Source organism: Lissotriton vulgaris, chromosome 11 (genome assembly GCF_964263255.1).
Source record: "Lissotriton vulgaris chromosome 11, aLisVul1.2, whole genome shotgun sequence".
Lineage (NCBI taxonomy): Eukaryota > Metazoa > Chordata > Amphibia > Caudata > Salamandridae > Lissotriton > Lissotriton vulgaris.
In genome coordinates, this window is record NC_141699.1 from 279,891,407 (window position 1) to 279,915,104 (window position 23,698).

Below are 23,698 nucleotides of genomic sequence, written 5' to 3' on the forward strand. Positions count from 1 at the left end.
GTGCCTTGTTGCTGGAATCGCTCTCTGTGGAACGGGGCGGGTATGGTTCTAGGGCAAACAGGAACATGGTCTGGAAAGCCCACAGAGAACCATAGTAACTAAACGGCAGAACGAAGTAAGGGATGCCCTTATCTGTTGTGTGTGGCATGAGTCCACATATCCAACAATTTGATGTGTTCATTATAGATTGGTGCTGGTGTAGGAGCTGGATGAATGAGTTATATACGAATTCTAGTCTTCTGGCAGACTCGTGTTCAGGTAGAGGGTGAAAAGAATGTGGAGAGACAGTGGGAGGAGGTGTGAGCTGAGTGTTGTGTACAAAGGTGACTCGAAAGATGAACAGAGCATAGCCAATCAGAAACATCATTATGCTACATAACATTAAAATACATATGACTAAGAACTGTCTCCTTGCCATTATAGCGCATAGTCTCTTTTCAAAGTTCGCAGATCTAGTAGGTCTCTCTACCCTCGGAAACTCCATCCTCTGGTTGCTGCCCGTGGTGGGAGGTTGCTTCTGCCAGGGAGTGCTTTCTGTTCGGTCCGGGGTAATTCCCTCAGACCGACCAAAACCGTTGACCAAAACGTCCCCAGCTGTACTCCCCAGACTTCAACCGCGGCCCTAGCAGCAGAACCGGATGGCGGTTCGAAAATCAAAAATGAGCTAGTTCCCTGGGCGAGAGAGCTGTAAAATCAAAAATAGTTCATGGGGAAAAGGGACAATCGTATCAATATACGTTTATTTAGTTCTTTCGTCTGGACCTCAGATTATATCGCTGTTTCCCAGGTACGGTGTGGTCTTCAAACAATGTTTCAGGTTCTGTAGTATCCGACTGCATTGACGGTGGCACAAATCCTTGCAAAATACGATCACTCTCCTTGTCGGTACCAGTTCCTTTTAATCGTGCATCGCTGAAGGGGACAAAGCGTTGTACGGATTCAGTCTCAGAGTCAGCGATTCCCTCCTGGACCCACCGGTCATATGGAAGAGGCAGAGGGACCCGTTTACAATGGGTCCCGTGGATCCAGTTCTTCTTTCCTTCCACCCGGACGGCTGATCTTGTGGAAAGAAGGACGAGGTATGTTCCGGTCCACCTGGGCTGCTCGTTGTTCGTGCGCTGAAAATTCCGCACCAAAACCCAGATGCCGGGTCCAAAGGAGTGACCTGGATCATCGGAGGCTGGCGGAGAGGAATTGTGAACCTGTTGGTGTAAAACACGCAATTTGTGTAAATAGTCAAGCAGTACAGGGTGCTCTATCTCACTGAGCTTTCTGGGCCTCGGTACCCCCCATATATTTGCTGGGCGCCCGAACACGATTTCATGGGGGCTAAAATGGACAATCATTCTGGTAGATAGGAGTGCTAAAGGCAAGGCGTCAGGCCACTTAAGACCTGTGCTGGCTTGGATCTTGGCCAATTTTAACTTTAACGTGCCGTTCTAGCACTCTACTAATCCTGCCGATTGGGGGTGATTTGCAGCATGGAATTTTTGGTGTATGCCTAGACATTCGCACACTCTCTTCATCACTCGTCCCACGAATTCACTTCCATTATCACTCCAGACAATTCTAGGCATACCGAATCTGGGGAAGAACTCCTTGACAAGGGCTTTGGCAGTTGACAAGGCAGTGTTGTTTTTAAGGGGATATGCTTCCACCCACCTGGAGAAAGCGCAAACGACAACAAGCACGTATTTCAAATTGTTGCACCTTTCCATGTGGATGAAATCGAGCTGCAAGACCTCGAACGGATATGTTGGAGGCGCAAAATGACCAGCTGGAGTTGGGGTTCCCCTACCGGGATTGTACTTCAAACACACCATACAGTTCCTGACCAAATTCTCCGCGCATTTTGGGATGCCACTATTCTGCCATACTGGGGCCAACAGTTTACAGATTCCTTTCACACTGACGTGCGCCATTCCATGGGCCATTGTTCCCACTGCAAGCACATATGCGTCAGGTAACAGCCATCGCTGATGTTCTGACAGTTCGACCCAACAACCATTCGCTTCTAATCTACCCTTGCTTCCTCTCCATTCATTCACCTCTTTCTCAGTGGCGTCAGCTTGTATAGATTTCACACTTTCAATGGTGTCCTCACACATACCCACATCGGTAATCCATCTAGCAGGACCTACAACATACATTCGACTCATTGTGTTCCTTGCAGTCTCTTTCGCAACCTCGTCGGCAAATGCATTCCCACGACCAACATCATCTTGAATCTTTCTGTGCGCACTGCATTTTACAATTGCGACTTGTAGGGGCAAGGTCAGTGACTCGAGAAGGTCGTGCACTAGCTGACCATGTTGAATTCTTGCGCCATGTGACGTCAGGAACCCACGTTCACGCCACAATTTTCCAAAACTGTGGGCTACGCCAAAGGCGTATTGGCTATCGGTATACACATTCACTCGCTTTCCTTTCGCCAACACACACGCTCTTGTAAGTGCAACTAACTCTGCTGCTTGCGCAGAGTTGTGGGGAATGCGAGCTGTCTCTACAATCGTGTGTAATGTTGTCACAGCATAGGCTGCAGTCGCATCACCATTTGGCAACTTGAAACATGAACCATCAACCCATAAAGTATCATTACATTCAGGAAGGGGAGTGTCCTGCAAGTCTACTCTCCCTTTTGTCTCTTCTTCTGTCCTAAAGCAGCAATCATGTTTTTCAACCTCATCTGTCTCTGCCGGAATAGGTAATAACGTGGCGGGGTTGAGTGTATCACACCTCTTTATGTGTATGTGGCTCGCTAACAGTGTCAGCTCATAGCTGGACAGTCGAGCGCTAGTTAAATGCTGTGTTTTCGTTCTGTTTAGTAAAATGTCTACTGCATGTGGGACCATAACGATCAGAGTATTATTCATGATTAACCCAGCAGACTGTCGAATACAGACAGCTTCTGCAGCAGCGGCCCTCAAGCAACTTGGTAATGCCTTAGCTACAGGATCTAGAGTCGCTGAGAAATACGCGCATGGGCGCTGTTTGTCCCCAAGGTATTGGGTCAGGACTGATAATGCGCAACCTTCCCTCTCATGGACATATAATGTAAAAGGCTTACTGTAGTCGGGGTTGCCCAACACAGGAGCCGAACACAATGCATCACGCAACTCGTGGAAACTTATCTGGCAATCTTCAGACCAGGGTATAGGATCGGGTGTGTCTTTACAAAGTAGTGCCAGCAAAGTTTTAGCCAATAGTGAGAAATTCGGTATCCACTGTCTACAGTACGATGTAATGCCCAAGAAGGCCCGAACTTCTCTCTGTGTCCTTGGGGCACTCAATCTTGCGATTGCCTGTATTCTTTCTGGGGTCAGTCTCCTTCCCTCCTTCGATAAGATGTGACCTAAGTAGGTTACTTCTTGTCGACAAAATTGTAGTTTTGAGAGAGAGACTTTGTGTTTCATGCCACATAAATGACGCAATAACGACAATGTAGCTCCCTTGCAAATTTCTTCAGTGTCTGCAGCGATCAGCAGATCGTCCACATACTGAATGAGAGTTGCACCATCCTGCAGAACAATCGTGTCTAGTTGTGTTTTCAGAGCCTGACTGAATATAGACGGACTTTCGCAGTAGCCCTGAGGAGCGCATTTGAAGCGGAAGCTTCGTCCTCCTAAATTGAAGCCAAAAATATCTCTGCTCTCCTCGGCAATCGGGATGCTGAAGAAGGCGTTCTTCAAATCAATCACCGAAAACCAAGTGGCTGAAGCTGGAACCATTGTCAATAAGGCAGTAATGTCGGGGACAACTGGAAACTGTGGTACAACGATCTTATTCACTTCTCTGAGATCAATCACAAATCTGTACACAGGGGGCTGTGAAGGATCGGTACACTTCAAGACAGGCAAAATAGGACTGTTACAAATGTTGCCTGTTGTCTCTTCAATGACATCTTTCTCGATCAGATCGTAAATGATCGCTAACAGAGCTTTTTCACATTCGCTAGAGATCTTGTATTGGGGAATACGTGGCAACCTAACATTGGCTTTCAATGTTATGACATAGGGTGCTATCTCTAAACGACCTACATCATTAGAACCAGTAGCCCAAAGTATATCCGGAAGAGATGACAATTCAGTTGGAATATTTTCCTTTGACAAATACATTGGGGAAACACTTTCTTACCAAGGGTAAGTTGTACTCCCGAAGGAGAACAGTACAAAGTTGCATATAATCTCTTTAACAAATCCAGACCTAACAAATTTTCGCCGCAACCTGTTGTAATAATGAGGGGTGCTTCTAATTCGCATGAACCAACAGAAAGCGGCATAGGACTAGAAATCGGGTTTCTAAGGGGCGCCAGAGAAACCTACTGAAACATTCATTTCGCCAGACAAAGGTGCGCCAGAAAGTTTTGAGTGCATAATAGAACTTTTTGTAGCACCAGTATCCAGCAAAAAAGGTTCTGACACTCCTGATGTGATTACCTCAATATAAGGTCCATTCTGATCTACTGGAACTGAAACAACTCCCTCTCTTTGTCCATGGCTGTCCTAGCAATTATTACCCTCATTCTCGTTTTCAGCGTAATAGTCATCCGCATAGTACTGAGCTGGCCTGGAAGACGCATTATTCTGTTGATCAAAGCTATTCATTGAATTCTGAGGCGGAAAAGCAGTGGTATTCTGGGGGAAATTTCCACGGCACCTACCCCTAGTAGCCTGTTGAACACCTCTACCTCTTGCACCGGAAACACCATTTAGACGTCGCGTCAAAGCTGGACAATTATTTTTGAAATGACCCTCTTCTTTGCAATATGCACATTGATTCGGGCCATACGGCAAACGCTGATGAGAAAACTCGTTTCCCTGCGGGTTTCTCGAATACTGCTGTGGTTGCTGATAATTGGGCTGACTAGGCGTGCGAGGCGGATAGGCTTGCTGGAGAAGAACTTTAGTTTTCAAATCTTTAGTCTTTTTGTCTGCCTTATCTAGCTCGTCTTTGCGCCTATTTTCGTAGTACTGGGCTGTGGCTAAAATCTGCGCTGACGTGGAAATAGCCCAAGCACTCTCTGAATCTTTCAATTTATTGCACAGCTCAGGAAGCAGATTATGTACAAACTTGTCTACAAACAATCTTTGGCCACCCTCGGTAGCCATATCCTGACCACTATGATCGACGAAAGTCTCTTCAAATCTCGTGAAAAAGTTATGTTATGTTATGTTATGTTAATGGTTTTTGTACCGCGCACAGCTGCCCCAGCAAAGGGGCGTCCTGGCGCCAAGGAAGGTATACATAACATCACAAAATGCAGCAGAATCAGGGATTTTTTATTAAAAAGAAGGGTTTTGATGGCACGTCTGAACTGGAATAAATCTTCCAGAGCTCGAATTTCACTGGGAAGAAAGTTCCATAATTTGGCGGCTATTACTCGAAAGGAGCGGCCTCCAATACTGCTCAGCCAAAAGCGTGGGACAACAGACAAATTCTGGCCCATCGATCTCAAGGATCGAGAGGGAACATAGGGGGTCAGTAAGTTCATCAGAATAGGTGGGGCCGTGCCTTTCAAAATTTTAAAAGCCAGGCAGAGCACCTTGAACTCGATCCGCCGAGCAACAGGCAACCAATGGAGCGTTTGCAATGCTCTGGACACTGAACAACGTCTGGGCAACCCTAATACCGCTCTTGCGGCGGCATTCTGCACTCGTTGCAGCCGCATAAGTTCTGCCTTGTTCATACCTGCTAGCAGAGCACTGGCATAATCTATCCTAGATAGTACAGAGGCCTGGACCACAAGCTGTCTAGTGGGGGCATCGAAGAATTTAAGCACCGGCCTGATACCCCTGATTATGCCAAAACAGGAGGCAGCCACCCTCTTAGTCTGGCAGGTAAAACTAAGTGTAGGGTCCAGCCAGACCCCGAGATTTTTTATCTCCAATGCAGGAGAAGGGATCATTCCTAGCTCGGGGGCCACCAGTTGTCATTCCACCATCCAGGTTGCTTACCGACCACCATCACCTCTGTCTTCTTTGTGTTCAATTGGAGACAGTTTTGGTTCATCCAATTGGCCACCGCACGTAGCCCCTCACAGAAGTTGAGGGCGTCCACAGCTGAGTCCCCACTTAATGTGACCGCCAGCTGCGTGTCATCCGCATAGGACACCATTGTCAGGCCCCAGCATTTGACTACCGCAGCCAGCGGTCTCACATATAGATTAAATAGAGTGGGGCTCAAAGATGATCCCTGTGGGACCCCCAAGGTGAGCGGGTGAGAGGTGGATTTGCCGGGTGGTACCGCAACCTTTAAAGATCTGTTGGAAAGGATGGAGCGGAACCATCCTAGAGCCAAACCCCTGACCCCAGCTTCCTCTAACCGCCGCAACAGGATCTCGTGGGACACCGTATCGAAGGCGGCACTCAGATCTAACAACAAGAGTGCCGCTGTTCGTCCGGTGTCCAGCACGGAGCGCAAATGTTCGACCATGTATAACAAGGCAGTCTCCGTGCTGTGGCCTGCACGAAATCCATTTTGCGTGGGATCCAAGATGTTAGCTTTGGCAAGGTGGTCGGCCAGGATCCCATTCACGTGGGCTTCGGTGACTTTAGCAGCCCACGGCAGCAGTGAGATGGGGCGATAGTTCTCGGGTTTTATAGGATCTAGGGTAGGCTTTTTTAGGATGGGTGTGACTACCGCTTGCTCAGACACATTCTCATCTTTCTTCTGCTTGCACGCCGATAACTTGTCCCAATTCACACGCAATTCAGGCATTAAGGTCTTCATGTACGTGATAATTCTACCAGGAAGTTTTGCTACTAAAGGCTCAGGTTTAGAACCACCAACTTGTCTAGAATCTGTAGCAGTAATATTAGCCCATGTGTCACCTAGTTCTTGATCATGATCTGTATGACTAATCTTACTCCACAAGGGCTGTGGAACAACATTCCCAAACAACATGTCTACATCCGCTAAATTCATTATACACGAGCTGGCAGTCTGTGATAACTCCTTATAATACCCTGCTGGATTTTTGCGAGGATCAGGTAATGTCTGCTTGAGTGCTAATACTTCAGATCTTTTCCAGGGGACATGTACCCATACACGCTGGAAATGTGGCAGAATTGGTGGATTTACATTCGCATCACCTTCCCTCCAAACTGGAGGAACCTCTCTCATGGGGTACTGTCGCGCCTTTTTCCTACCTGACATGTCATCCTCATACAGTGATCTAGAGACATTTCCCTTACTCCTATAAGACAACAACAAATCTATTGCTTTTTCAACATCGGCACCTACAATCATGCCTTCATAGAACTTGAAACGCATACGGAATAATTCCTGCATTTTGCGTTTGGGATTATTTGTCTCCAAATCTTCGCAAAGATATACACACATCTCTTCGAATACATATATCTGAGTGGGTGCATCCCATTGACGGAAAACTTCCATAACAGACTGAACATCATATCTAACCGTGTCAGTAACCCATTTGCGTGCTAACTCATTCAGCAGTTCTCTTTCCTCATAATCAGGCAGTTGACTACGCAACTGTCTACGTCCTGTTTTAGGGGTCGTTTTAGGCGACCCAAAGAAAGGTGAGAATAGACCAGTGACAGTACTTGCCACTCTCTGTCGAACAGAAGGAGAAGCTTGCGGAGAGGCAGATGTGCCAGAAAAGACAGGCTGATGTAAAGAGGAAGTCGAGGCAATAGCAGAGGAAGTCGAAGCAGTAGCAGAAGTAGTATCATAGTAAACAGTTGGAGCAGTAGGCAAAGTTGTAGAAGAAGTAGATGGAGTATGTAGTAAAGGCGGCGGCCCTTGAGAAGGCTGCGCCGGAGAAGTAGGAACCAGCTGAAGAGGAGCTGGTGCTTGTGCAAGAGCTGCATTTCGTGCGCCAGGGCGCGGTATAACAATACGCTTCGGGGGTCCAACAATACTCGATGTATATGGGGGTGGTGAATTCAATAAATGGGACATTAATGGATCTTTCTCGGATGTTCCCTTGGAACCTTGTCCTTCGTGTGGCAACATCGGGTAGCATTTATCTACCGCTAACTTCCTTACTTATGAGCACTTGTTCACTTTCTTGCTCTTCCTCATTATCCCTGTATGCGATGGCAGCTTGCACCATCGACATACCTCTTTTGTTTTTCTTCGCTAATTTTATTTCTTTCTGTTTGGCTTCTTTGCGCCATAAGCGAAAAGAAGCCAAACATCGCCGGTCGGGCTTTTTTCTTGAACAATTTGACCTCGAGGTTATCTAAAATGTCTAAGTCAAAAGTACCATATTGGGGCCATTTTAAAACACCATCCTTGCGGGTGTATTTTATCCATACTTCATTATACGTGATAGGACCAACTCTGTGCTTTATATATAACTCATATGTTGGAGTTCCAATCGGAGGAACCGGACAAGAATCCTCTAATCGGGAGTCCTTACTACAACCAAGACAAAACAAGTTTCCAAGTCTGCTAAAACCAGGCATCTTCGCTCTCTAGTCTAGCTTCAAACTTCAAAGGATTATCGATTACGATACTTCTCGTGAATACACGAGTCCTTCGGCTTTGGCGCTTGCAAGTTCCAAATCAAAGCGTATCTCAAGGATACCAAAACTAAGAATCAAACTAAGGACTGGGAGACGCTCCACTTATACTTAACTAAAGTATTGATGATCGATGACGTCACTAGAAGACTCGTCTATCGTTTCGCTCTACCAAGGATCACTGGGTCCAAAACAGGGCGATAGTCAGGGCAGCAGTCCTTCGTAGCCGTCGGGACGCGGGGAACCTCGCAGCAAAGACCTTCGGAACCACGCCGACATACAGGGGTCGCTGAAGTGGCTGGCCGTCCTCTGGAATTTTCACACGAAGCTCCTCACGAACATCTGGCTTGGACCGATACCGCTTGATACCGCCCCGAGTTGGGCGCCAACTGAGGTGCTGGGTTTTTAGGAACCCGGTGGTGCCAGGGGATAACACCCGAGGACCTCTGAGTTCTCCCTGTTCCGGACCACAGAAACCAAGAGTCTTCTAGGTGAAGTCAGCGATCGAGTTTTATTGGCTGCAACCAAGTAACATGTGTCCTAGAAGTACAACAGCACTCTGTGTATATTCTCAGGAGACTGTTCGTTTTTACAGAACCAGCCTTCTCCTTATATACAGAAATAACAGCTGTAGGCAAGAATTCTTGAGTTTATGATATACACATATTTCTAAAACAAGGCAAAAAGCGAAGTCATGTCGGCCAACCCATATTTTAGATGTCCAGTTTGTGATAGATGGCCCAGCTAGGCCCAGAACTCACATCAGATATCAATGAATCCCCAATAAAACAGGGCACCTCCTCGTCGTAAAAACTGGCCATAAACAAGGAACATGGACAGGTGTATGTGTGTAGAAAACATGGTCGGTATGTGGTGAATGGTTTATGGCATGTTTATGCATTGATGCTATCTTATTCGGCCACTGGGCGAGGAGCTGCCCAAACAGGTTTGGCTGGGGGCAGTGGAGTTAGCTCGGCCGGGTCATGGAGGAGTCAGCTAAGGTGGACGTGTCCTTTCAGATCAAGCTCGGCCTTAATCAATTGACTTATATGAGGGCAAGCCATAAGATGGATGCCGTTCACAAAATGGAGTCCAAGGGTTCAGAACGGAAACCATGATTTAAGGGTGTTAGCATCATCAATCATGACGCAAATGCATAGGGATAATGTCCTAATCATTACCGGTCTGCCGATACCAAATTCGTCATGGTATGCTGATATTTTGTGACACGAGTGTTGGACCTCGGTACAGGTATTTACAGCACGGTCCAGAATTTCGGAACCACAGACCGGACATCTGAAGAGCTGACTGCGCAGCACCAGAGGCATCCTCGACATTGTGCTTTTGGGACTGAGAACCCCCACCACCGAGCAGCCCTTGCACCGAAGATCAGCCCCCCAGCATCTCCACGATCTGCGTGGGGCCCTTTTGCATTGTGCCACTCGACGCGCCATCCCGGCCACTAGACACGTGGTCAGCGGCCATCTTGGCGACGAAACCGAAGAACTACACTGCGGGTCTGGTTGCTCCAGACTTGCCCTAGCTCCTGTAAAAAGGAGCACCCGCTCTGACCTTGCTGGTCCGAGTGATAAGCCTTTTTCAACTCCTGCGTGGCTTGCATTAGCCAAGGCCTGTTTGCTCCGATCAAGTTGCCGACACCGCCAACAGCGAGAAGCCTCCGTGGGACAGCTCGTCACCGACTCCTGGACGTCCTCGACCCCCGGTGTCCACGTGGCTGCAGAGAGAAGCTACACCTCAACGCCTGTTTGCACCCGACATCGCCTGGTTCCAATCTGGTTCCACAGTAGTCACTGGCTAGTGACTTTGAACATTGTCCCCTCTGCTTTCAGGTCTTTACAACTTCAGATCCACCCTTGGATCCACCGGAACTCTTCACACCAGCGTGACGAAACCAGACACTACTTCGACCCTATGCACCCGCTTCCTGTGGGTGAGGTAACTCAGCTCCGCCGGTGTTCCTACACTGGTACACATCTCTAGGGCCTGTGTCTCAAGTTTCAGCTTTCTAGGTCACTCGGAAGGTTCCGAACTAACTAACTTTGTACTTTTTACGCACCATAGACTTTGCATTGGTGAGTGCGTGCACTTTAAACACTGCACCCGAGTCCCGCGGGCCTTTCCCGACTTAGTCACTGCTAGTCCCGAACAGCTCCAGCGATTCCCAAGGCCCTAGGCCTGTTTCCTTTTAGATTGGTATCTCTTATACCACTTTCTTAGTATATGGTTTAGGTGGCCCCTAGGGCTCGTCCATATTGTGCAACTTTTGTGTATTTTAAACTGTCTTGTGTTTAACGCTTGTGCTTCTGTGCTCATAAAGAGTCCAGGGGATACTTTTAGTTAATAAATCAATATATATTTTCAATATATATCTGTGTGGTGGCCTTTCATTTGGTATTCAAGGGGGTTGTGTATGGTAATACAGCTGGCTTCACATGCCTTTCAGAGTTTAGCCTAAGACTGCTTTGTCCACGTTACCACTAGGATAACTGGTCTATACGGTTGACTTACAACCAATCATCATAAGGGTTGCTTGGCATGGTACAAAGTGATCACTAGAATTAGTGAGCATTATATAACAGGCCAACTTCTCACACTCCCCATCTCAGAATGCGTTAAATTCAAAGCCATGGGAGGTCTGGTCCATAGTTTCTTTCATGCTCAAATATCATTCCTCTATACAAGAAATTCCATATTTGAAAAATAAATAGTTTCTGAGAATCTGCAGGAACTGATCCTTAGATGAAGAATTTGCAAAACATAGTGGAGAAGCACAAAAAAAGTTCATTAGCAGAAAATACCCCCAAAAAAGTCTTCACTAAAGGTCTTCAAAGAGCAACATCCAGGAATAGAACACAAATCCTACATGAATCAAAAACAACTGAAAAGGATCCAAAACATGTCATTAGTTTGATAACAATATTCTCAGCGGAAAGCAAGAAACTATCCAACATTTTAGGAAAACATTGGGAAATGTTGGAATTGGTCTCCACAGTAACAGAAATAGCTGAAGATTACCCTTATATTACATTTAGAAGGGTATCAAATTTGAGGGACAAGCTCACACATAGCCATTTCAAGATGACTAACTAAAAACATGGCTAGAAACTGAAGGATTTTGGGACCAGATGTACGACCTGCCAATTAGCGAGTCGCAAATTGCGTTGCATTTGCGACTCGCTAATTGGGGTGTACAACAGTGTCTGAGACACTGTTTGCGATTCCCAATGGGGTCGCAAATTGCATGCCTCGTGCATATTAATGAGGCTTTCACAATTTGCGACCCCATTGGGAATGGCTGGCACTCCCAAGAATGGTGGCCTGCTGGGGTCAGCAGGCCTCGATGCCTGGGACTGCTTTTAAATGAAACCGTTTTTTTTTTTTAAATGCAGCCGTTTTTTCCTTAAAGGAAAATGGGATGCAGTTGAAAAATAAAAAGGAAACTTTTCAGTTTCATTTTTTAATGGCAGGCTGTGGTCCCTGGGACAACTGCCTGCCCTTAAAAAATATTTGAGCATGCATTCACAAAGGGGAAGGGGTCCCTTGGGGACCCCCTTCCAGTTTGCGAGTGCTTTACATCCCTTCTGAGAAGGGTGGTAAACTGCGAGTGTTTTACAACTGCAATTGCGGTCGCAAATATACATACATTTTGGAAGGGACGCCCCTTGGTAACAGCGAGTCGCTAATCCTATTTTGCGAGTTGCAAATCAATTTGTGATTCGCAAAATAGGATTAGAACCTGGCCCACAGGTTTTGTGCTGGCACAAATGGGTCTTGAACCCATTTGCGCCCACAAAAAAGCGTCGTACATCTGGCCCTTGGTCTTCTAAAAAATGCAAAGCTTGTAAAATTGCAGTTAACAAAAAACAAATCAAGATGGGAAATGGTAAGAGTTGGATGATTCAACAAAAACATTAACTGCAAGTGTAAGTTTATGGTATACATCATAGAATGTCTGTGTCAAAAGAAATATGTAGGAAGCACTACATGTGAATTAAAGAAAAGAATTCTGGAACATATACGTGCAACAACAAATGAGGATCGTAGCAATGCAGTTGCAAAACCATATGGAAGAATTTCATGAGAGCAACCGAGGAAAAAACTGAACTTGTATGCAATCTAAAATGTTCCGGTGTCAGAAAGAGGCGGTCACTTTGAAAAACTTTTAAGACAAAAGGAATCAAGACACATCTTTTTGCAAACAATGTTGAACCCGAGAGGCCTCAATCAAAATGAGGAACTTTATGTGCTTATATATGAAAAACCTGGAAAAAAGGGAAAAAAAATAATAGAAAATAAACTCATGGAGATGCTATATTAGAGGAAGCCAATCTGGTTATGTACTACTCTTTCAGTATGTAAAATGTAGCGCAAATGACTCTAATACTTGAAATATACACACAAAAATCCACTGATGGGTGTGACAATTGATTAGTACAGAGAGAAATCTTCAAATCAGGAAGATCAATCATTCAGCATCTTTTGCGCAGAAATATCGCAATGTCAGCCGAATATGGCCCAATGAGGCATGAATTGTCCTGGGAGAGTGTAACACACAATGGTATAGAAAACCACTAGAGGAGTCAAAATAATAAACTCTAATTAAATAAAATATATAAATCCAATTATCAGGAGTATTGACTTGCGATATTTGAAATATAATGGAGGATACAAAATCAATATAAATGTTGTGATTTTGTTCAATATATAATTTGGTCTTTGTTTTCAGAAGTATGAAATGGAGGAAGTCAGCATGGGATATATCAAGAGCAACAACTTCACAAATGTCTTGAAATATTTCAGTAATTAATTATCCCTTTTAAACATTTGTACAAAACAATGTTTGTAACTTTTAATAATGTTTGCACATTTACACTTTTGTAGCATATTTGCACAAAAAGCACTTTATCACTTTTAATCGTAATGTTTCCCTTGGACTATATAACGATTCCAAGAATTATCATGCATTGCAAAACAGGAAATGATGTGGCAGGGAAAAGGAAATATAGGTTGCACTTATTGTTGGGAAGTTACTCGTGATCAAGGTCTGTGTGAAAACTGAAACTAGTTGGGTTTGTATTTTCAAATAAAAACATAAGCAAGAGAAAGGTGTCAGGAGTGCGTTCCCATTTGTTTGGCACAAACGTGCCAAGGTTGTGGGAAATTACTGGTGTGGTCTGGCCAGGGGATTTCGCACTGCTGATCTGATGAGCGCCATTCTGTCCTAATCAGATCCGCACTCTGAAGAGAGAGATATATATATATCAGGACAAACACACTGGTGATATATAATATTATTATTGCAGGGATTCATTTAGGGTTTGACCGAAGACCATTTCCCACCTCCCCATTTTTGTGTTTCAAATAGCACTTCCCCACTTTTATTTATTTATAGTTGTTAAACTATTCCATAATTATCAGTAGACCCTTCGCAAATGTTCATCCCCACTAAATATTTTGGGACAACTTCATCATGTGACCTCTTGTCTGATATTAAGTATGCTTATATCTAATATGGTTATAAATCATTTTTGTCTTTCTGTTCTTAATAGGCATTTACATCTTGGTGAAATCACGAGTCTTCCAGTACATCATTTGTAAGTGCTGTGCATTTTACTGCTTCCTTAAATTCAGCAAAGGCTGTCATCTCGTAAAGACACTTGTATCAGCCCTTTATCCTAGGAATACCATTATACAGTTGCGTAGCCCTGGCTGTGACCTTTTCTTCTATTTACTGAGGATAGTGTGTCACTTTCATGCTTTGAAATGACCATGTTTTTTATAATATAGCAAAATGTTTTGCCTGCTGAGTGCTATACTGGTTGTTAAATCCCTGAGCGAGAGTCAATAGGCCCAAGCTTCAGGCAAGGGCCTATAATAAGGTGAATGGATTTTAACAACTGCTGCTGCCTTTGGCACAAATGCTGTTAGACTCTTCCACCCACTGTGTGTATAATGTTCTAAATTAAAAAGGGGGAAAAAAGGACAAACATTGGAATTTTGGAACTGAAGGCCTATACTGGCTATTATTAGCTTTAAGCCGTTCCCTTGTCTTTGCTCGACCTTTCAACATTCCAGTGTTCTAAAATGTGATGAAGTGCACTGTGGAGCAATCCCCAGGAAATATTATACTAATCTCATGCACTTGAGAGACTATGCTTAATTTTATAGAGGGTGATATTTGAAGCTCCTTCTCGGAATAATCTGCAGTTTCATTCCAATATCTTTGGCTTTTCTCTCATAGGTAGACTAATCCCTGTCTTGTAATGGGAATATTAAGGTTGAATTCTTCTGGGTCGCCATAAGACATCCCACACTAGAGCTGCCACAGCTCCATCGTTATAGCTTGATATGCTTTTTATTAACCTAAAGATTGCGATACTCGTGCGTTGATCTATTTTAGAGTTGCAGGGTGCATGCACAGAGGCACTGCAATGATCCTTCTTGAATGAAAGCCACCTCTAAATTTTCAATGAGTTACATGTCTGGTACTGAATAATCATAACCTATATCTATCTGTACCGAGTTCAATTGATTGTGCCTTTGTCTGCCAATAAAAAATCTCTTTGGTTTGTGTCTCTGATTTGATACTGGCTCAATGGCATAAATATTCTTTCAGATATAGTGGTAGCAGTGAATGGAGTCTGGATTCTGGTGCAGACATTCATGCTGTCAGGTATGTAACTAATGTTTTTTAATTTTTCAGAAAGCATTACATCAATCTGGGGTACAAATGCCATGGGACACAGAATACTATAAATCAGTAGAGCTGTTTCAGAATAGAATTATGAAATGTATCCTCTGTTTCTCTCTAGCACCACTCTCTAATCATGGAGTGTGTGTGTGTTTCGGCAAATGTTATCATTTCACATGCATTCCTTGAAGGCACAGTCTCAAAGGGTCTCAAGTTATCACAGGGCAAAGCTTCATGTCTTTATCACATATATGTGACTTTCTCATTCTCAGTGTTGATCATGTGACGGACTACACCCTGATAACCTCTTTCTTTGCTCCGCTCTCTCTCAAACTCTACTTTTTCTCTCCCTCTCTCTCATTCTTTTATTAAATTGTATGCATGGTTTTAACATGTGTACATATCAGATAAATACTCAAAATGAAGCTTGATAGAGTGTAGATGAAGAATGAACATGGTACTAAGAATGTTTTTGGGAGACAGGTGGAGAAAGTAACGCTATTATGCCAAATGAAAAAGCAAAAGAGTAGGTGCAAGACGAATATCCACAGGAAGGGTAAAACAAGTGGAAAGCTCAAGAATTTCAAGAGGATAAAAACATGCACTTGCAAATGGAGGAGTTTAGAGGACTCCATACACAGATGGGTGAATGGCGCTAATGACGAGAGGGATAGCTAATTGTTAGACTTGTCAGTGGAGTTTAAGATGATAAGATTGAGGTAAGGAGCCAGTTTAAAATCCAAGGCTGAGGGAAGCAAGACAAGTGGAAACTCTGAAATAAAACAAGCACTGGTAAAGCCAGTAGGTCTAGCCTTGGTCCTATTTGCATTTCCTTTTTATTTTATTCACTGATCCGTGATGGACTGTTGAAAAACAAAATGAAAAAGAAATAGTGCAAAATACTTTTTTTATGGTGGAGATAAGCACAGTAGGCTGGGAGGAGAAAAGCCTGACATGAGGGAGAGCAACACAGAGTGCAAAAAAGAGGTACATGAGCGCGAGTAAGCAACACAGAGCATGGGGACGAAACTATCCAATCAGTGAGATGGTATAGAGGTTATGCTCCAGGGGATGGACAAATACAAGCTGGGACAAGGAAAGCCATTGAATAAGAAGCAAGCAAATGAGTGACAATAAAGCCAATCAGTGATAAGCAATGGGCGGGCTGTAAACTCCTACACGTTCCTGGTAAGCCCACACTGTCTTTTGCAACCAAAAGATTGTGCTGTTTACTGAACAGCAGAGCTATGGCAAACTTGGAGATGTTAGATAGATTAGACCGGAAGCGGAACACATATATTTGCAATAATTAAAATATGCAAAAAATGGAAAACTTGCAACAATTTAGGCACTGCTCAATAGGGACAGAACATTTGAAAAAGACAGGAATAAGCAATGATAATACATGCTTGGAAAAAATAGAGCAATTATAAAAGATCACTGTCCGAGTGTCAAAAGTGTAAAAGGGAAGAAATTGATATGGAAGTACTTAACTCTTTTTCATTACTTTACTGTGTTTATAAATACGTTTTTTAAACTAAATGGCATGGCAGACTATATGAAGAATTCTACTCCAGCCTCTCATCCCTCGTCACGTTCGGAGAAAGCACACTGCTGTGAAGTCTATGTGCACCATGTATCTATATTATATCCTATTGTTTGCAACTCTTCAGCACCAAGCGGACGCTGGAAGATTCATATGTGTATCTATCCCAACTAAAATAATAAAAATAAAATGTATAGCTAAGTAATGTTCTCTAAAGACCGCCTTCTTCTGGACTGGACAGCCAATTTCCTGTACACATTTTGCCCCTCAGCCAGTTTTCAGGTCACCCGCAGATCCCTCGAGAGAAGGCTGTTTTTGCCACTGTGTCTCACATATGCTTGCTCATCAGTATACTTTTAAAGCACCAGTATGTTTATACTTGAGTGAAGGTGCTCTTTCTTGGTTCCACCTTGCAATGAAAATGTCTATCTACACCCCTTTGCCTGTGGGAGGAGGCTGGTTAAGATGAGCTCAGTGGGAGATTCTGGCTGCTTCTTTTCTTGCCTGTCTCCAGACTCTCCGTTCCTGATTTAGTTCAAGGGTGGGCACAGGCATAGTTTGCTGAGCAGTATACGGAGTCTATTATTCGATCAATGGCACTATGTGAACGATCACCATTTGTTAGGTCGAGCTATTCTATCCCGCAGGGATAGCTTGAACCTATAGCAGGGGAGACAAACTCTCTTGAACAAGGGGATTCCTCACAATGCATGTGAAGTACAGAAGCGTGACAGCACGGGCTTGGCCTCAGTCATTCCCGCCCACTTGCTCGCTCCCCCGCACTCCCACCCGACTTGAAAGGAAGCCTCGCACACCTACATTTGTCTCTTTTACCACCAGACATCAAAGGCTGCTGCTCCCCCCCCCCCCTTCAATGCAGAGAGCTTGTTATTGCTCGGTTTGTGCATGGGATCTTAGAGCCAAAACAAACTTGTTAGTTTTGCTGGCTCCCCCGCCTCTCCCAATCCTAGTGCGCCATACAGAATATTGGAGTGCTCAGTAATCTGGAGTCGAAGCACACCCGGGACACATTCGGTGTCACTGTGGTGGGCCCGATGATGAAGCATGCCACCAACCAGGTTGGTGGGTGAGGGCTTAACAACCAAACCAAGTGGTTTGCCGTCATACGTACGCACTGAGTCTCCCTAAAACACAACCAAGCTAGTCCTTTATTGATAATACAAGCGTAGTTTTTCCCCTACTCGGTGGCCGCGCACAGGTCCAAAGTGCGGCGGCGGCGAGGGGAAGATGCAGGCAACGGGCTCCCAAAACAACGAGGTAAGGACCCCCAAACACCAAGGGCTCAATGTAATGCCTGCCCCGCTCCGCCGGTAGTCTCTCGCGCTTTTAGCGCCACCAGGCGTGCAGTGGGCGTGGTCCCGTCCGGCTTCCTGGTGCCGGGAATGCTGGGAAGCGTAGTTTTTCCCCTACTCGGCGGCCGCGCACAGGTCCAAAGTGCGGCGGCGGCGAGGGGAAGATGCTGGCAACGGGCTCCCAAAACAACGAGGTAAGGACCCCCAAACACCAAGGGCTCGATGTAATGCCTGCCCCGCTCCGCCGGTAGTCTCTCGCGCTTTTAGCGCCACCAGGCGTGCAGTGGGCGTGGTCCCGTCCGACTTCCTGGTGCTGGGAATGCTGGGAAGCGTAGTTTTTCCCCTACTCTGTGGCCTCGCACAGGTCCAAAGTGCGGCGGCGGCGAGGGGAAGATGCAGGCAACGGGCTCCCAAAACAACGAGGTAAGGACCCCCAAACACCAAGGGCTCGATGTAATGCCTGCCCCGCTCCGCCAGTAGTCTCTCGCGCTTTTAGCGCCACCAGGAGTGCAGTGGGCGTGGTCCCGTCCGGCTTCCTGGTGCCGGGAATGCTGGGAAGCGTAGTTTTTCCCCTACTCGGCGGCCACGTACAGGTCCAAAGTGCCAATACGAAAGAGCAATGGTCCGAGTTCATATGCAACTCATGTACTGTATATAAACTGTGTCATATAGATCTGACACTCACCACATAATCATTTATCAATAATACATTCACATTGAAACAATAAATCATTTTATGAGAATTTTTGAAAAATTTTCTTACTATGCATTTATTGGTGCATAGTCTGTATTGACGCAATAATATTATTTGCGAAGTGTTGACTTATATCATGTACTGTGAAACACACAGAGGTACTTTAAATGCAATTATATAAGCATTACATTTCAGTGTGCTCTCAATAGAAAGGGAAGGGAAAGTGTGAGGGTTGTGAGGGACCGGGTAAAGGTGGTGTGACTGGTTTAGAACATCACGTTAAAATCCAAAACGCCTTTACAATCAGCATATCCAAGGTTCCAACATTGCATCAAACATAGGTTAAATCAATCAATTTCTTTGTATCCTATGGTGTGCTGGAGTGGCGTAGTCTACGTTTCGACCCCCGAAGTACGCTAGAAGGGTGATTGCTGCCTCATGTTGGGGTCTTCATCAGGACAATGTGGAATGAGAGCATTAAAAGACGGTAGACATCTGCGCCGTCTATAGGTGGGCCGAGTCGGGCTCCAAGAGAGTTTTGAGACTGTTCCTTACACGTGTGCCTGTGATCCGACCGCTGGGGTTCAGGTTAGAGTCTCTAACCTGAAGCCCAGCGGTCGGATCACAGGCACAGCGTCTAACGCGTGCAAGGATTGTTAACAGCAGGACTTATGCCTGAAGGAATGTACCAACACGTGTAAGGAACAGTCTCAAAACTCTCTTGGAGCCCGACTCGGCCGAAACGTAGACTACGCCACTCCAGCACACCATAGGATACAAAGAAATTTACCCGGTCCCTCACAACCCTCACACTTTCCCTTCCCTTTCTATTGAGAGCACTCTGAAATGTAATGCTTATATAATTGCATTTAAAGTACCTCTGTGTGTTTCACAGTACATGATATAAGTCAACACTTCGCAAATAATATTATTGCGTCAATACCGACTATGCACCAATAAATGCATAGTAAAAAAAATTTTCAAAAATTCTCATAAAATGATTTATTGTTTCAATGTGAATGTATTATTGATAAATGATTATGTGGTGAGTGTCAGATCTATATGACACAGTTTATATACAGTACATGAGTTGCATATGAACTCGGACCATTGCTCTTTCGTATTGACATTTGGACCCCGGTCCTGGAGTTCTCAGGGTCTACCCCTTTACTACTCCTAGGTCCGAAGTGCGGCGGCGGCGAGGGGAAGATGCTGGCAACGGGCTCCCAAAACAACGAGGTAAGGACCCCCAAACACCAAGGGCTCGATGTAATGCCTGCCCCGCTGCGCCGGTAGTCTCTCGCGCTTTTAGCGCCACCAGACGTGCAGTGGGCGTGGTCCCGTCCGGCTTCCTGGTGCCGTGAATGCTGGGAAGCGTAGTTTTTCCCCTACTCGGCGGCCACGCACAGGTCCAAAGTGCGGCAGCGGCGAGGGGAAGATGTAGGCAACGGGCTCCCAAAACAACGAGGTAAGGACCCCTAAACACCAAGGGCTCGATGTAATGCCTGCCCCGCTCCGCCGGTAGTCTCTCGCGCTTTTAGCGCCACCAGGCGTGCAGTGGGCGTGGTCCCGTCCGGCTTCCTGGTGCCGGGAATGCTGGGAAGCGTAGTTTTTCCCTTACTCGGCGGCCGTGCACAGGTCCAAAGTGCGGCGGCGGCGAGGGGAAGATGCTGGCAACGGGCTCCCAAAACAACGAGGTAAGGACCCCCAAACACCAAGGGCTCGATGTAATGCCTGCCCCGTAAGTCACGTAAATACAACACGTATTGCATTACAAATTCTCTAGGTGTCACATTTGCGAAGGTTATAAATATTGGCATTGTAAATGACAAAGCTATTAATTTCGCTATTTTCAAAACCAACACCTAAATAAAAAATTTGTCATTTACAATACCAATAGCTTAAACTTTCCTAATGCGAGACCTATTGCATTGCAAATGCTTGTTTTTAAAGAGCTGTTGAATTAGTTTAGAAGCTCGATTTTTGTGTAGCAGAACAAGCTTTTTGCAATAAATGCAAGCACATTCCTCATGAGCTGCTGGTAAATGTCCCCTGTTTGCCTATATCGTCACACCTCTGATGTGAAGTGTTGATTGAGAGTAACCGAGCATAGAACTACCCCAGGATAGGATTGGCTTGCAAATATAACTTGTTCACGTAGTGCTCTGCAACGAACAAGGAAACTGTTTCAGTTAAGTGTTAGATCCCTTCTGTCTATTGGGAGGCAAGTCTCTATGCCAAAGAGTTATTTGTTAAGCCTTATCCCATTGTTGTTGGCCAAGCAACTTGAACAAAGAGGTCTATTAATGTGGTTCTAGCTCATAGTTAAGCATGACTGACCCAGCTCTTAAGAATAAACCTACTTTGACCATTCTCAACCCACCTCTTATTGTGTCCTAATTATTACACCAATGTTTATATAAGCATGCTGCCTATATCTGTGAATTCCTCCTTTAAATGTACCCTGCAAAGCCCCACATTGTATCCTACTGCAGAATGCATGTTTTATTGTGTTGGTGTAGCCTTCTTCCTGCCTCTGATGCAACATGATTCAAGCAGCAAAATAACAGCTTTTAGGGTTTGTGGAAAAGGAGTGGAATTGGGTTTACTGGAGAAGACTGGACATGCAGCCATCTTCTTATTGTTCTTACTGCAGTTGCTGTCTCGTCAAGTCTTACACTATCAATAATTGCTGTAATTTGTCTTCCAGGTGGGAATTTCTTCCCGCAAAACGTCCCGTGGAGTTACATTGTGTTCCTTACAAGTAAGTCCCACAGTGTACAGTATTGTGCTTTGTTTCTTGAAATTGACTTTGTCAGTCATATTCGGAGAACTCATCTATTCTGTATGTGTATGTATATATAGAAGCTTGTGTAAATTGTGTGTTTTTGGAGTGGGAGCTTAGGGGAGGACAGATATAGCTTATTGGCTGAAACGGTTTGTACTGTAACCCCCTCAGCCAACTAAAGGACACCTCTTTGTCCAAGCTCCACAGATCCCACTCTTCTTAGCCCATCCCATGAGGTCGTCCTCACTCTTCTTAGCCTTGGCCTGTTCTATTTCTTGTTTCACAACAACTGGCAGTACCCACTTTCCCTCATCTTTTGACAGATACTTTCTCCTACCATCCTCTGGACCTGTATGCACTGGAATTCCTGTAGGCCTATTTATCCTCATTGACTAAGCCCCCTCATCACCTGCAGACCGATTCCTGTCTCCGCTCAGCTTTTGATGTATCCCACTCTTCCCTGCTTCTGACACATAATTATTTAGCCATTTGCCCTCTAGGGTAGGCCTTTTCACTCATGCAGTTTGTTTGCTTTCTTTTCCTAGTCTATGGTGTGGAATTGCTCCTGAAGGTCACCGGCTTGGGGCCTCTTGAATATTTCACCTCTGGTTGGAACCTGTGAGTATATGAAGTGCTTTTGAGAAGGTTACAGCTGGTGGATGCAGTAGATGTAGTAGAGGAAAGCAAGGGAATATGCAATGATGAGGGGGAATAAAGAGAAGAAGAATTGACTAGACAGTGTAAGTTTGCTGTCAATAGTACATTTATATGTTGATCCAGAAACTATCTGTGAGTTATAGGGGCATCTTCTCTTTTTCCCACCCCCTATCTCTGTGTTACTAGGAGAGATGCTCCCTCGACCCATGTACTGATCACTGTAGCACCTCAACTTCTTATACACGTATATAGACTGATATTGCCGCCCCTTGACAACCTATAGACACACTGTAAATAGAGTGATGTAGCTGCCCATGAACAGTATAGACAGATAAAACTATTCTTGGACAATCATGGGGGTAAGAGGTGTTGCCTTAAGGGAGTTGCCTTTAGACAATCTATCGATTGGATGTATAGACTGGTGGATCTGCCTTTTGTAGTTTCTGTAAAATTCTGTTTTTGTTTGGTGATGCTTTGTTTTCTTTTTTTAGGTTTGATTTCTCAGTGACTGTCTTTGCCTTCTTTGGCCTTGTGGCACTGGCCTTCAACATGGAGCCATTCTACTTCATTGTGGTCCTGAGACCTCTGCAGCTGCTTAGGTGAGCGTGGGAGCTAACTGTAAGAAAGAGTTTTAGGTCAAGGAGTTAGGGAGCAACATTGTGATCGAAGAGCTTTAGAGAAGGATACAAAGAGCAATTGAAGGCAACACAGTTCAGACAGCATGGGAGGAAGACCATGATGGGACAGCATGGGAAGGAGATCTAGTTGAGAAAGATAAATGTCCGATATGAGATGAGCGAGAATCTGAGCATATGGGAGGGAGATCCAGGTCTATAATCATAGATGGAAGTTCTGTGCTTGCGATTGTAAGGAAGGAGTCTAAGAGCGAAGATTTTAGGAGAGCCATGTGAGAAACTACAGGAGGGAGAGTGGGTCAATGATAATCTGTTAATCCCATGTGTTACAGTTGTATATTCTGCAAATGGTGGTTAGATTCTCCTCCAACTTGAGGGAAGGGCAAGTGAGTCTTTCTGTATCATTTCAACGATGCAAATTTACCCTAGGCAATATAATATTAAAGCTCTAGATCAGGAGCCGCTAGGTAATACCAATATAAACCATTGAATTCAGGGCTGTTTCTCTGAACATGCAGGCCTAATAATCCGTTGTTGTAAGTTTTGCAAGAAAGCACAGGTTAAGGCAATTGGTAGGTTTAAGAAATAATAAAGCAGCTGGGACAAGACTGCCATTTACATGATAATAGTTTTTTTTGTTTTTTTTTGGTGTAAGACATTTATTGTACAAGAAGAAAAGTTACACTGCGTCACGCCAACAACCCGGAGGCAGGCCGCGATATAGACACGTGTCACATATCGATGAGCAAATCGTGAGGAATCTCATAACAAATCGGGCGACGTGCCCCTCAGGAGATATACACAAAATATTTAAGGGCATACATACAAACAGTGCAACAATAGCAAGGTAAGTAATCTCACATT

General features: G+C 44.9%; 1 protein-coding gene across 1 annotated transcript in view; it reads left to right on the forward strand.

The window, feature by feature from the left end:
* The window catches only part of TPCN1 (two pore segment channel 1), a 365,587-nt gene that overhangs the window by 247,031 nt on the left and 94,858 nt on the right, over positions 1 to 23,698 (forward strand). The window contains exons 15-19 of the mRNA XM_086943251.1: positions 14,060 to 14,104; positions 15,127 to 15,183; positions 21,465 to 21,518; positions 22,088 to 22,160; positions 22,691 to 22,798. Coding sequence (XP_086799377.1) covers positions 14,060 to 14,104; positions 15,127 to 15,183; positions 21,465 to 21,518; positions 22,088 to 22,160; positions 22,691 to 22,798 — 337 coding nt within the window. The remainder of the gene's footprint in view (positions 1 to 14,059; positions 14,105 to 15,126; positions 15,184 to 21,464; positions 21,519 to 22,087; positions 22,161 to 22,690; positions 22,799 to 23,698) is intronic.